Source organism: Elgaria multicarinata, chromosome 6 (genome assembly GCF_023053635.1).
Source record: "Elgaria multicarinata webbii isolate HBS135686 ecotype San Diego chromosome 6, rElgMul1.1.pri, whole genome shotgun sequence".
Classification (NCBI taxonomy): Eukaryota; Metazoa; Chordata; class Lepidosauria; order Squamata; family Anguidae; genus Elgaria; species Elgaria multicarinata.
In genome coordinates, this window is record NC_086176.1 from 42,490,507 (window position 1) to 42,504,467 (window position 13,961).

Below are 13,961 nucleotides of genomic sequence, written 5' to 3' on the forward strand. Positions count from 1 at the left end.
AGGAGTGATATTTAGGATCCGAGTACTATATGAAGAAGGCCACCAGTGTAGTCACTTACAAAGATCAGATCTTCATTCCGGATTTTGTGGAAAACCATCTGGTTGACATTATTCTGCCTCTGCAAAGTAGGTGATGTTGGCATATCCGAGCCTCCATTGCTCCTGAAGACCAGGAGGTTGGACTTATCTGCGAGAAAGATCGACAGAGTGTCCATTCACACATGGAGATATGTCACTTGCCAAACTCCCAGCTGGATCTGTGAATTGTCTCCACTGGAAATGTACTGTTTCAGGTGACAGTGGCTACTAAGAAGGCTCCATCTACAATTGCTCATTCATTTACGCAAATTGAGAAGTGATCAACATGGATGTGTAAACTAGTATGCGAACATTTACCTTACTTCCTCAAAGTATTATTTTGTTTCACATTTGCCAACTGCAAAGGCTTCGAATATGAGCAAATACTAAAAATGTCCAATTCAGCCATAAAGCTTCCTAATGTGATTCTGGCCCAGTCACTGTAACGCTCTGTGTAACCTACTTCACAGGGTTGCTGTGAGAATAACATGGGGGAGGGGAGAAGCCCTGTTGCTACTTGAGCTCCTTGAAGGAAGGACAGGATAATCTCGTAATAAATAAATATATCCCATTTACATCTAAGAGAACATTAATAATATTAGAAAATATCTCTCTGAGTAAAATGGGAATGGTGTGGCATTGAAAGAAACTCTGTATCCACAAAAAAGTTATATCCATCTCATATTATATGTTGCACACTCAGTTTCAAAAGTGGTTCCATCCAACATTTTGGGGTGCTTGGAGTCATAGTTGAAGAAACACAAGTCCCCTTGGGTGTGTGATCTAGTTGCAAGTTTCTTCAGGAGACATTCATCATATATCTTTTTAGTTCAAGCAATATCGCAGCTCCATTTCCAGCCACAATACAACATAGCATTTGAAATAATAATAATAATAATAATAATAATAATAATAATAATAATAATATCATCATCCCGCCCTTTTCCCAAAACTGAGACTCAGGGCGGCTTTACAAATTAAAACATGTATAGTTAAAACAAAGATATACAAAAATTGAAACAATAATTAAACAAGCTACAATACTAAAACATTTAAAATATTAATAATTATAAAAACAAACCAATATATAAACAGTGCATTAACAGAGGTCCAGACTACTCCTCAAAAAAGTTTTAGCCTGCCTCACACCAGGGAGGGAGCCAGACTAGCTTCCCTAGGAAGAAGTTCCAGAGCCCCGGGGCAGCCACTGAGAAGGCCCTCTCCCGCGTTCCCACCAGGCATGCTTGTGATGATGGTGGGACCGAGAGAAGAGTTGCCCCTGAAGATCTCAGAGGATGGCCAGGCTCATAAAGGAGAATTTACTTATTTATTTATTTATTTATTTATTTATTTATTTATTTATTTATTACATTTTTATGCCGCCCAATAGCCAAAGCTCTCTGGGCGGTTCACAAAAATTAAAACCACAATAAAACACTTAGATTTTCTCATAACTACTCTCTACTGGGGAACAGTGCAGCAAGACAAAGAGGTGGGGCTCAAGACAGTAGTATCCAATTCAAAGTGATGGTTATGACCTATAAAGCCCTATATGGCTCAGGTCCAGGTTATCTGAAAGACCGTCTTCTCCCTTACAAGGCTGCCCTTCTCTCAGTCCCACCACTATCATAGGCACGCCTGGTGGGAGCGTGGGAATGGGCCTTCTCGGTGGCTGCTCCAGTGCTCTGGAACTCTCTTCCTAGGAAAGCTAGACTAGCTCCCTCTTTAATGTGCTTTCAGAGGCAGTCGAAGACTTTTTTGTTCCAGCAGGCCTTTGGCGAATAATCTGGACCTCCATCTGTGCCAAGGACTTTTAAAATTGTCCCTTTAAATGTTTAAATATTGGAACATAATATATTTTTAACTTTTGTATATTTATATTTATAGGTTTTAAATGTATATGTTTTAAATTTTGTAATGCCACCTTGAGGCCCAGTATTGGGCAAAAGGCAGGATATAAATATAATAATAATAACAACAACAACGTAAGAGAACAATTCTGCCTCATCTACATTTGGCATAGTAGTACAAATAATGACTTACACCAGTGAAGCTAAAACCAAGAGCCTATGACTACAAAAAGGGCAGAAGCGGGTGAGTGGTTGGGAGCCAGCACACCTGCTCACTCCCAAGCATGGAAGTGCAAACTGGGTTAATGCTATATACATTGTGCTATAGTAAAGTATGTATAAATATATTGAATACCAATATATGTTATTCCATATAGATGTAATTAATCGATTGATTATATATATATATATATATATATATATATATATATATATATATATATAAAAAACAGCTTTAAAAAGTCTGACTCCAGTTCTGCAACTTTTTTGTTTTAATTGTATCTTTTTGTATTTTTCTAATTTGTAATATATTTTAGCAATAGAGGTTTTTATGTTCTTGTAATCCACTTTGGATGTTTTTTGTTACAGAAAAGTGAGGCTTAAAACAACGACAGTTAATGAGTTATAAATACTTTACCTTTTGGCTTTGGAGGGCAACATCTGGTAAACTGGAAGACTATACTATCTGACCGGACCGTTTCTGTCCGATAACAATTCAAGAGTTCCATAAGGTTTGTAAAATTTCTTCTAGTTCCAGTGAGATTATACTCTCCATTCTCATTTTTCGTTATCAAGCAATGCTTATAATCAGCGATGCTATCCTGCTGCAGAATTCAAGGGGGGGGGGGATATGTTATTTTAAAATAGCACTTTTGCTTGTGTTCTGTTTAATATAATCAGGAATCATATATACCAGTAGCAAACTCATTCTCTGTGCATGCCCAACAAGGTGAAATGGAAAAATGAGGAGGGGAAGAGAATGAAGTTTCCTAGAAATGGATATGGTTGGCTGGCTGGTACCATGAACAGGACCATGACATACTGAACATTTCACTGCAGGTTCCACTTGTAACTATCTGAATTCCATACTAATGAAAATTTGAATTCTCATTGCGCACAACTGCATGCGCAATGGGAATTCCTTTACCTACGCTTGAACACCCTGATAAAAGAAATGGTTATAAGCAGGGATGATGATGATGATGATGATGATGATGATGATGATGATGATGATGATAATAATAATAATAATAATAATTTTCTTACCCGCCTCTCCACTTGGATCGAGGCGGGGAACAGTGGATATAAAACACATTAAAAACTGATTAAAAACATTGTATACATGATTAAAACACCCTTAAAACATCCTAAAAATATTCTAAAATTTCACTGGATAAGCCTGCAAGAATAGATCAGTCTTTATTGCTTTTTTAAATGCTCAAAGACTGTCAAGTTGACAAATCTCCTCTGGCAGGCCATTCCACACTCTGGGAGCAGCAGAAGAGAAGGTCCTCTGGGTAATACCCATCAGCCTAGTTTTGGTTGACTGAAGTAGATTCTCCCCAGAGGACCTGAGTGTGTGGAGCGGATTGTACAGGAGAAGGTGATCCTGCAGATAGCCTGGACACAAACCATGTAGGATATGCAACTTCTTAGGGTCTGAGGACCAATTTCTGTCCCCCAGAACCCACTGGAAGCTGCACACACACACCCCGTGCTGAAATCACTACAAAATTTCTGTTGAACTGCAGCAGAAAAAAGCAGCATTTTCTATTAAAACAAGACACACAGAAAGCACATTCTTCTAAATGCAAAAACACACCCTGTTTTAATGCAAAACCATGCTCCCACAAAAGCATGATTTTGCATTAAAACAGGGTGTGTGTTCCCTAAGCACCTTCTTTTAAATAGAAAATGTGACTATCTGCCGCTACTGAAAATCATTTGGCAGCATGGCAGCAGCAATTTAGGGCAGCCAGATCTACCAAAAAAGAATGGGGGAAACACAAGTGGCTCACCCCTGGGTTAAAAGCCAGGAATGTGACATCTAAGGCCCAATAGCCTCACAAGGCTCTTTATGCAGTCTCTTGCACCCCTAATATATGCAACCCAAAAAATCACCTTCAGCAGTAGTACAGCAAAGTGGCAAAGTAGCTCTTTATCACATTTACATTGAAAAAATGCTTAAGGACAGGTATTTTGCAAGAGCTGCAGAAATCATTTCTTCTATTTTAAAAGAAAATATTTTAGGGCACAATCCTATGCACATCTAGATAAAGATCCTACATATTTCCATCTAAGCATGCATAGGATCGCTCCCTTAACGACTAATCTAGTTGAAATTGAAAATTTGATATGGAACCAAAGTAAAATTGATATTTCTTGGGAAACAATTTTATAGGTGTGGAAGCTGTATTGCAAGATGGGAATTTGGTCCTTCAAGCCATTTGAATTAAAAAAAACCCTAGGTTAAAAGTATTAAACAACATCCAATTTATGTTAACTGCTATTCAGGCATGTGCCTAAATCTCTTCCAATATTCATTTTATAAAATAAAGCTCTGGGTCAAGTGGAAGGCAAGGCTAATGAAGCTCTAGTTCCAGCAGAAAACATACTTTTCACCTATTGGCACATGCAGTTAGTAATATCACTGATCGAAGCTCACAACTAGGAAGGAAAAAATATCCTACAAAAAATAACACTTCTGAATAAGTAATCAATGGCAACAAGTATAACGAGTGAAAACTAATATGTCAGGAGAGTGGGCTTCAAAACTAGATTCAAGAACTCAGTGACTTAACAGATACATTAATAAACAAAGGGATTCGGATTCCCCTCTTTCTTAGTCACGGTCACAGCAATTGTGAATTCTGATCCTCATTACTAACCTGCACTGCAAAAGTAAGAAAGTACTTATTAAATTCCTTTGGACTGCAACGAAGAACGTAATAGCCAGTTTGATTGCCGGCTTTCTTCAGTTTATTGATTGCGAAGTCCATGCTGTATTTTTTTTTAATAAATGGGGGGAAAAACAAGCATTAAGAAGTGATAAGAAGTTTGGAGCTACATACCACCACAATGAACTGCCAGATTTTAATCCCATATACAAGCTTTTTCACTACAGCATACTTGACAGATTGCTCTCCAGCTGCCTCTTGAATGCCTCTAGTCTGGGAGAGCCCACTACCTTTTTTGAGAAGAAATACACTGTAACTATCTACTTATGACTACTTCCACCATCAGTGCACCTGCTGCAGCCTCTTTTTGACAGAGTGAACAGAAGTTCTTCTAATTGTGATTTGCATCCACACATCTACTCTCTCATTTAAAGGGAAAATTCAGGTTGCTTACCTGTAACTGTAGTTCTTCGAGTGGTCATCTGTGCATTCACACTAAATGGGGCTCTGCGCCCCATTAAGTGTGATGCACAGAGACCACGAAGAAGAAATTCAGGTTGCTTACCTGTAACTGTAGTTCTTCGAGTGGTCATCTGTGCATTCACACTTAATGGGGCGCAGAGCCCCATTAAGTGTGATGCACAGAGACCACAAAGAAGGAGGTGTTTTGGCTTATCCCAAATTTCTGTTCTCAAGAGTTGCCGGAGAACAGCCTCCATTTTGGGGTGGTTCCTCTTGGTAGAAGGCAGAAATGAGTTCTGACTTAACTAGGTGGAAAGTCTTCACGGCTCTCCTAATTCAGAACATGGCCCGGTAGCAGCTCCTCAACTTCTACCACTACTGATGTTTGGTGATTTCAGCAATTGAAGAGAACTTTGACAAGGAAATAGGGTTATAACTGAAAGTCATCTGCCTCCCCTACAAGAACCTAGAAAGCGTGGCCAGCACCAAACAGTCACTTGGCTAGGTAGATGATTGTTGTGTTGGCACTGCATTGAGAATGGGAATTGACTATGTCAGAAGTTTCCCTTTCCTCTCAATGAGGCTAGAGGGCAATCTTCACCTTTGGGATCTACCAAACCAGTGTCATCCCCCAGGGTTTGGACTTTATGGGTAGCAGCTTAGTTAACCCTAAAATACCTTTCTCTCAGAAGAGAAAAAAGTAACCCTGCAATTGCGAGGATCAGATGTGCAGAAACCCCTTAAAGGTTTCTGAAAATGGGCACAGTTTGGAGACAGATGGGACTGGCATGGGACAAAGACTGGTTTGATAGTCATCCGCAGTTGCTTTCTATCCTGGGATTAGGGAATGGGATGAAGAAGGAAGGAAGAGAAAGGGTAGTATCCAGCTGGTGTCCTTCTGCTGATGGAAGGCATCTATCAATGGAATTGGGAGGGGCTATTTTAAACCTGCAGCCCTCCCCCCACCCCCACTGCTCTTATTAGGGATAGGGGGAAAGGCCGAAAATCCCACACACTCTACTCCCCATTCCACTGACAGATGCTTTCCACCAGCAAATGGAGTCCCACAGGAAATCACCCAGAGAATCTTTTTTCTCCTTTTCCTCTAATTGTGTTTGGTGCCTGTTAGAAGGAGGGAGAAGAAAAAAGAAACAAAGAAAGTGCAAAATAAAATGGAGACGTTAGAAAGTAGAGGTCAGAGGATTTCCAAACAAGCCCCGAAACCTATGAAGACGACAAGCCCAACCTGGTGTGTGTGTGGGATGTGTGTGTGGGGTGGGTGGGTGGGTGGGGGAGATCTCTGTTCAGACGAATTCAGAATGCAACTCTGCATTCCACTAGTAGGATTTCCTGAAGATGAAGACTGCCCTCTGGCTTCAATTAATCTTTTCCTAAGCAACCCTCACTCTGTTTTGTTACACATTGTTATCTTCACCGAAGTGCACAGCATGTTTAATTCTTCAAAACAAGGAAATGCTATACCAAATAGCATTTCCACAGTTTGTAATGACTTTTTCCACCATATCTGTACAGAAAAATTAACAAGGGAACATTTATACCAAAAGCAATTTCCTTCGCTAGCAATTTTCCGTGTTCCCCCACAATCATTCAAGATACTGATATCTGAATTGCCCTTTTCTTTCTGTCTCCACAACTTAAATTCTATTTATGCCAGATGAACACATTAAGAAGTCCTCTGCTTATGACATCATGCATCAGCACCATGGTTATGACTACGAGTTCCTATATTCATTATTATCCATTCACTGCATGTCAACATTGAGAATTGAACTGAGAAGGTAAGCATGCATTTTAAACCCAGCATTAAGTGTTGTGGTTGAATCAAACAACCATACATATATTACAAAAGGCAACAGAGTGACCTTCCCATATTCCAGATAATAAATAGGCATCAGTGCACAGCCAGCCAATTCATGGGGCCAAAAATGAGCATTGTACTGGTTACATGTATGGAAGATACCACTTTTTTGATAGCAATTCCCTCTTCTGGTTCAGGACAAATATATAAAATGGAGTATCTTTTCTCTGTGGTTCCGGGGGGGGGGGGGGGACAGGACTCTTTCAATGTCTTAGAAAATGTCAGCACAAATTGCCACTTACGAAATTGGCCCATGGCAGTTACTCTGGATATTTTCAAGAATCGAAGGAGGTGCTACTTCTTTACACAGATAATGGTGAGCATCTGCAGTTAATCTATAATATCCATCAATTAATGATACAAAGGAAAGAGCATCTCTTAATGAATGAAATTCAGCTTCCTGAAAAGACAAGGGGGAAAAGACAGAGAAAGATCTTGGGACATATTATATTTTTTATCATATATTTATAAAACATGTATGAATAGTCTATGCATTCAATTGTTGATCTAGCCATATTCTGAGAACTGAAAAGAGTAGTCAATAGATTTCCAAGATAATAACTGAATTATTGTTTTGTGGGTAGATTAAGTTCCATTTTTTGTCAAAAATGCTTATTAATCCTTTATATTTTACTATGCAATACAGAGGCTTTGGTAAAGCTAGGAATATCTCAAGTACAAGAGTTTGTCTATGTTCTCAACTTAAGTTGAACAAAACAATTACCCAGATAAAAATAAAAACCTTACATAACATTATAGATTAATGTTAAACTAAGCAGTGAATACCAATACAGACATTTAAACAGGGTGCTATGAAAGCAAAAAAGAAACTTTGATGCTTTAGTAATTCTTTATAGAGCCAAATGGAATTTGTCCAGAGATCATATCAAAACAAAATGAACACAGTAAAATACACTTAAACTTTACACAAAAATATACATAATATATCCCCCATTGACCCATTGATTCCATCTATACAAAGAAGAGTCTCATATTTATTTTCAAGGGTGTATTTGAAACTGATGCAGACATTTCACACCAGCTAAGCAATGCTCAATATTTTAAGAGAAAAGAGCAGCTATATCAATTTGTGCTTTTATGCTTGATACTTCTTGTTTAGAGATATTTCTAGCTTTCCAAATAAATTCAGTACCTATAAGAACCTATAAGGCAATCTGAAATATTTTGAACCCAAATCCAGACCTAAGCCTCAAAGCAACTTAGGAAGAGCCTATCTTCACCCATTTGAATCATTCTACACCAACTATTAAACATCCTAACATGTATTAGGCACAAGATATTGTCAAGACCCAACTCTGATCTAATTAAATAAGCAGAGTGGAATTTAATAACCCTTAAAAAAAGAAGCAAACCCCAGCTTTGTCTTCTGTGAATTAAAATCGTATTTGCAAATCCCCAGATTTCAGCACCAAAAGTCAACATTGGCACAACCTTTGCTCTAAAGATATTTAAAATATTGATCCTGGGTGCTTAAAAGTCTACTTAACATTTTTATTCAGGTAACTGATTTCAATTCATTTTTCTTTAACTCTAAGGCCAAATTCCTAAATAATAATAACAACAACAACAAGAATAACAACAACAACAATAATAACACTACACCAAGACAGCAATACAATTTTACCTGCTCTATTTCTTTGGAAGATTATATACCATTTGTGCAATGTTCTCCTCCTACCAAAGACCACTACTTTGTATCTAACATTACTATTAATCAACTCATTTCCTTTACAGGAGACACTAAACGTTCTTAATGCTCCTCTCATGCCAATGTGAGTTGTTGAAAATAATTTTTCATTAGCATAAAGAAGTATATTTACTAATCCCAATCCATCCAACATTTTGGGCATATGAAAGATTGATCATGCAAAACTGAAGCTGTATCAGTAATATAAAAAAATAAATTAAGAAGAAGTGGAGCTAAAATGAAGCATTGCCAAAGTCCTTTAGAAAACTCCCATTATCCTTGATCAGTGGCCAACCAAAGGATGGGAGCCAATGTCCTAAGGAGAGGTATTTCTCACGTTGAGGCTCTAAATAGAGATACTGGCAATTGAACTTGAGACCATCTGTGTGCAAAGCATATGCTCTGCCGCTGAGCCATAGTCCCTCCATCAAAGGAAGCCCTGATGCAGATATCATTTGTGGTCCAGAGCAGTGGCAAACAAACTTGCGGGGTGTGTGTGTGTGTGTGTGTGTGTGTGTGTGTGTGTGTGTATATATATATATATATATATATATATATATATATATATATATATTACTAAAATGCACTGAAATACATATATGTCCCAGTGTGAAAAGGAACTAATAAGGAGTGACAGCAAACTGGAAGGTGCCCTAACAACCTCAGGGGGAAAGAACTGAACTCTGTTGAAATCGGTGAGTGGGAGCCAAGGTACCATACACAGTTCTTAGAGTTGCTAAAATTTAGTAGCGTGCCCAGAACTTTTCAGTTTCTTCAGTTGCCCAACAGAATCGGTAGGACATGCCACTTGCGGAAGGGAATCAGTGGGGCATAAGAGTCCACTTGGATTCTGCCCAACATAAAGGAAGAATATACTATATTTCCCCCTCTCAAATATTTCAGGTGAAATACTTGCGCTGGACAAAAAAATAATATAGGGTACTTTTTAAACCTTTGTTATTTACTAAATACAAATAAAACAAATATACTAAATTAGATCACCCTTTAGGACATCAGAACATTTTCCAATGCAAATTAGCCCATAGAAAGTAGCCTAATTTACACAGAATAGCTTTCCCAATTCACAATTTTCTGGAAAGCCTACATCACTAACCCAAATATGATTAATTAAAATAGCAATTTTAAAAACCAGCAGCAGGACACCTTCCTTATGTCAGTACCCTAGTGAAACAACAACAAATATTCACTAATCTAGTCCAAAGAGGATCTACACTGGCAGAAGATTCCATAAAAAAGGCACCACCACAGAGAAGTCTATGTTCCTTGAGACCACCAGAATTGCCTCTGAAGGGCAAGGCATCTTTCAAAGCACATTGGAGGTGATGGAGAGAAGTCAAAGAGAAGGAGGCTGATTTTGGACCAAGCTGTTCAGGATTTAAAAAATCAGCAACAATGTCACTAGAGTTCCTAGCCTTTCCCAACCTGGCGCCCTTTAGATGTTTTGGACTCCAACTCCCATCAGCCCTAGCCAGCATGGATATGGGTCAGGAATTCTGTGAGTTGTAATTCAAAACATCAGGAGGGCATCAGGTTGGGGAAAGCTGTCCTACATGCACAAGGAGCCTTAGGGTTAGGGCAACAACTTTTCTTCACCTTAAAGTCACCCTCCATATTTGTACATACAGGCCAATGTATTGTGCAAATCATTAATACTTAAATCTGAATGATTCTGGTGTGACTGCAAGCACAAGATGTCAAAACTAAAGATACTTAAAACGTGACAGCTCAACCATAGTGGCTTCATACAGGGTTTACAGTCTCAGAACCTAGCGGTCAGTGTGCACATTAGATTTCTAGTAACCAAAAGGGAGAGGGGGGAAAGTGTCATTCTACTATGTTTAAAAATTGCATAATTGTGCCCTCATGTGGGGAAAAACACATCCATGGATCTCAGGAAATTCAATGCTCTTCATGCTTGTTCAGACACAACTATTCCTCATCACCACCAAACATTTTCCTGCAAAGTTATCAAGAGAACCTTATCATACTTCTCCCCTGCCTTTCATCAAGGATAGAAAATAGAGCTTCCACTTGGAGATGCAGCATTCAAATATATCTGGTATCTCCATAAGCAGTTATCATTGCCTTCTACAGATAGTACATGTGAGCCCAAAATTCTTTTGCATGTCCTGAGATTGGGAGCTATACAAGGATGTATTTAAATACTTAAGAAATAGCTGTTTTCTATCCCCATAGTTAGAAATTTCTGCAAAAACTAAACATGTATACTTACACAAGTTTAATCATTCACTAAATAAACCTTATAGGAGAAAAGGCAAAAATTATGATCTGGTCATCTAAAACAGGGTAGACCACCTTTCTGGGCCATGGGCACATTTGACAACTTGAGAAATTGTCCCAGACACCACCACAAAATACCTATCATGGGAGGTGTGGCAAAGGGCACATAACTTGCCCAAAAGACTTAAGTACAAGACAGAGCTGGGGTCTGAGCTCCAACACATTAAACATCTCCTTTGAAAGCACATTTGTAGAACCAACATAAACTATTATACAGCAAAATGTGTTACTTAAAAAAAGTGGGAGTGAAGGACACCAAGAATGGTTTCCAGGATGCATTGGTGTCTATAGGCATCATGTTGCCTACCCTGATCTAAAACAGCTCAATATCTATTTGAGTACTGCGACAGCACCAACCTCACACAGAAGGCCTTCCTTAGCACATCCTTTTTAAGCCAAGCGCCACCTCTTTAAAAGCCTGAGGAAAGGGTAAAAACAACACAACCTCTCCCCTATATGTGAGGGAACAAAGTAAAGGGTTTTGGAAAATAGGTTCTATTACTGAGGTACTGAACTGCAGGTGTATTATTAGATATTTTTACACTGTGCAATATAGCAGGTAATAAATCCGAGCTGACGCATGGTTTGCGGTAACAGAACACAAAGTAAAGTTTATTGAAATTTAACAAATCTTTAGTATTTCAATTTAGATCAAACCTGCATATTTTTATATTTAAAACAATCCCAAGTACCCTTAAAATTCTATCTCTTCTCACTCCTCACACCAAACACTCTCACGAAGCACAAGCCAGACTAAAACTCCCAGACTAAAACCAAACCTCAAAACTAAAACTCTCACAATCCTCTCACCCAACCTATTTATACTCCTCCCTCCCCCTCTCTCACAACATCATCAGCCACACCCACTCAGTCAAACATTCCGCACTCACTGGACATAAATACCTAAGGGACGGAAAGGTGGGTATCGCCACAAGCACACACACACACACACAGCTTTTACTGTACACTGTAAAATCACTGCTAATGCCTAACACTCCAGATATATTACATATCAGAAAAATGCAAATAAGATAGCACATCCAATCCAATTTATTTAGCCAACTAATACACACAAATACAAGATAACAAAAAATAATAATGAGTCAATACCAGATTCTTGCTGTCTTGCTTGTGAATGGTTACAATTCTATGCTCGCCAGAGCCTTCTTGGCTTGCTTGCTTAATACTGACATCGATAATATCTGGAAAATCACAGTAGGTCTGTAGGTCCTAAAAAGATTATGTTGCTTTATTAGAGAATTATTTAATTATGGGTATTTAAGTCAAGATTTTAGAAGCTACCAAGTCAAATGGACACAATTCTAACATTATAGTCAGTAGTTGGGTTTCCTATTAATAAAACAAAAGCTGCAAGGTTAACACACTGACTAGTGGGGCCAGTTGTACCTTCAGGGGTTCTTTTGTTTGTGCCAGCCTAAAACTTTAGTAGGCATTGGGCCCAATGCTGCACCCTCACAAGGAAATGGAAGGGCCTCAGATGCAATGAGCCTAAAGCCAACCACACTATGCCCATTCCCTGCCCCAGAAACACTGCTGATGGTAGATATATGGCCACTGTGATTTCTGAGGGTGTAAATAGGGGCATGTTTGAGTGGGTAGATAATAAGTGTGAATTAGGTTATGTAAATCCCGTTAATATTTGAATGTAATGCCATATTTGGACAGACGCATAATAAAAATACTTTATTATTTTTTAAACGTATCAGTTTCTAAGTAGCCATATATTGGCTAATTTCAGTGATATTTTAGAAGTCTTTATTGTAATAAATATAAGGAGTGTTACTAGAGATTACCTGTTCTGCCAGTGTTTCACTGTCTTTATGCTTCCCTCTGGAGCACTTAATCCCACCATTTCCGGATATAATAATGGTTGCAAAACAGTCTTCGCCTGAAGGCTCTCTGCCAGGCTCCTTTACTTCAAATACTTCTGAGTAGAAGGCAGACAGGAGGGTTTCCAGATTGATGAGATACTTCAGTTTCAAGTTTCTGGCAGTTGCTTTGCACTGGCTAAACTGCTGGATAAATTTGCGGAACCTGTATCGTATTCTCTTCCGTGTTAGAATGTGATAATCTTGGATTTTTTCTTTGATGCATTTAGGCAAGAGCATTTTGTAGCTGTGAATACAAAACCCATCAGGTGAGTGGCAAAATGTAAGAGATAACTAAAAAATGTGTGTGGATGTCTGTGTGGGGGGCAGGGTATTTTTCCTACAGAAGACGCAAAACCAACCAAATCCTAAAATCATTTCGCTTAAAAGCAAGCGAGGCAGAAAATCAAAAGGCTAATTCAGTTTGATATTTTAGCATTTGCAGCAAACATTCTATCTGCAACCATTAGAGCTAGGAACTTAAGCAAAAGAAAAGATGACAAAGAGTTGTCATGGTAATAAGGAGTGTTACATTTCGTCACATAATGCCTACTGAGGAAATGGAGCACACTGCAACTCGCTAAAGATTTGCTAATGTCTGCTGTCTATAAGTCAGTGTGGTATAATGGATAATGTGCTGGACTTGTCAACATTAGTGTTCAAGTCCCTATTCTGCCATAAAGCTTACTGGATGACCTTAAGCCAACTATTGTCCCTCAGACTAACCTAAAAATCAGGAGAGCCACATATATAGCCCCAAGCTGTTTGGAAAAGGGGGTGTAACATAAACGTTGAAAAATTGGCTTGTAATTTAATGTTCATCCCTTGAACAGAATGGGACTTCCGAGCCATCCCCTATACCACAACTGCCCCCCA

The 13,961-nt window shown here is 38.6% G+C and overlaps 1 protein-coding gene across 4 annotated transcripts in view; it reads right to left on the bottom strand.

The window, feature by feature from the left end:
* JAK2 (Janus kinase 2) overlaps positions 1-13,961 on the bottom strand; it is an 88,794-nt gene that overhangs the window by 27,562 nt on the left and 47,271 nt on the right. For all 4 annotated transcript variants that reach the window (XR_010025588.1, XR_010025587.1, XM_063129278.1 and 1 more), the window contains 6 exons: positions 13,011-13,332; positions 12,307-12,426; positions 7,409-7,566; positions 4,817-4,928; positions 2,566-2,752; positions 60-187 (listed from right to left, as the gene is read on the bottom strand). Coding sequence is in view for 2 of the 4 variants with exons in the window: in XM_063129278.1 (XP_062985348.1) it covers positions 60-187; positions 2,566-2,752; positions 4,817-4,928; positions 7,409-7,566; positions 12,307-12,426; positions 13,011-13,332 (1,027 nt within the window). In the remaining 2 variants the exon portion in view is untranslated. The remainder of the gene's footprint in view (positions 1-59; positions 188-2,565; positions 2,753-4,816; positions 4,929-7,408; positions 7,567-12,306; positions 12,427-13,010; positions 13,333-13,961) is intronic.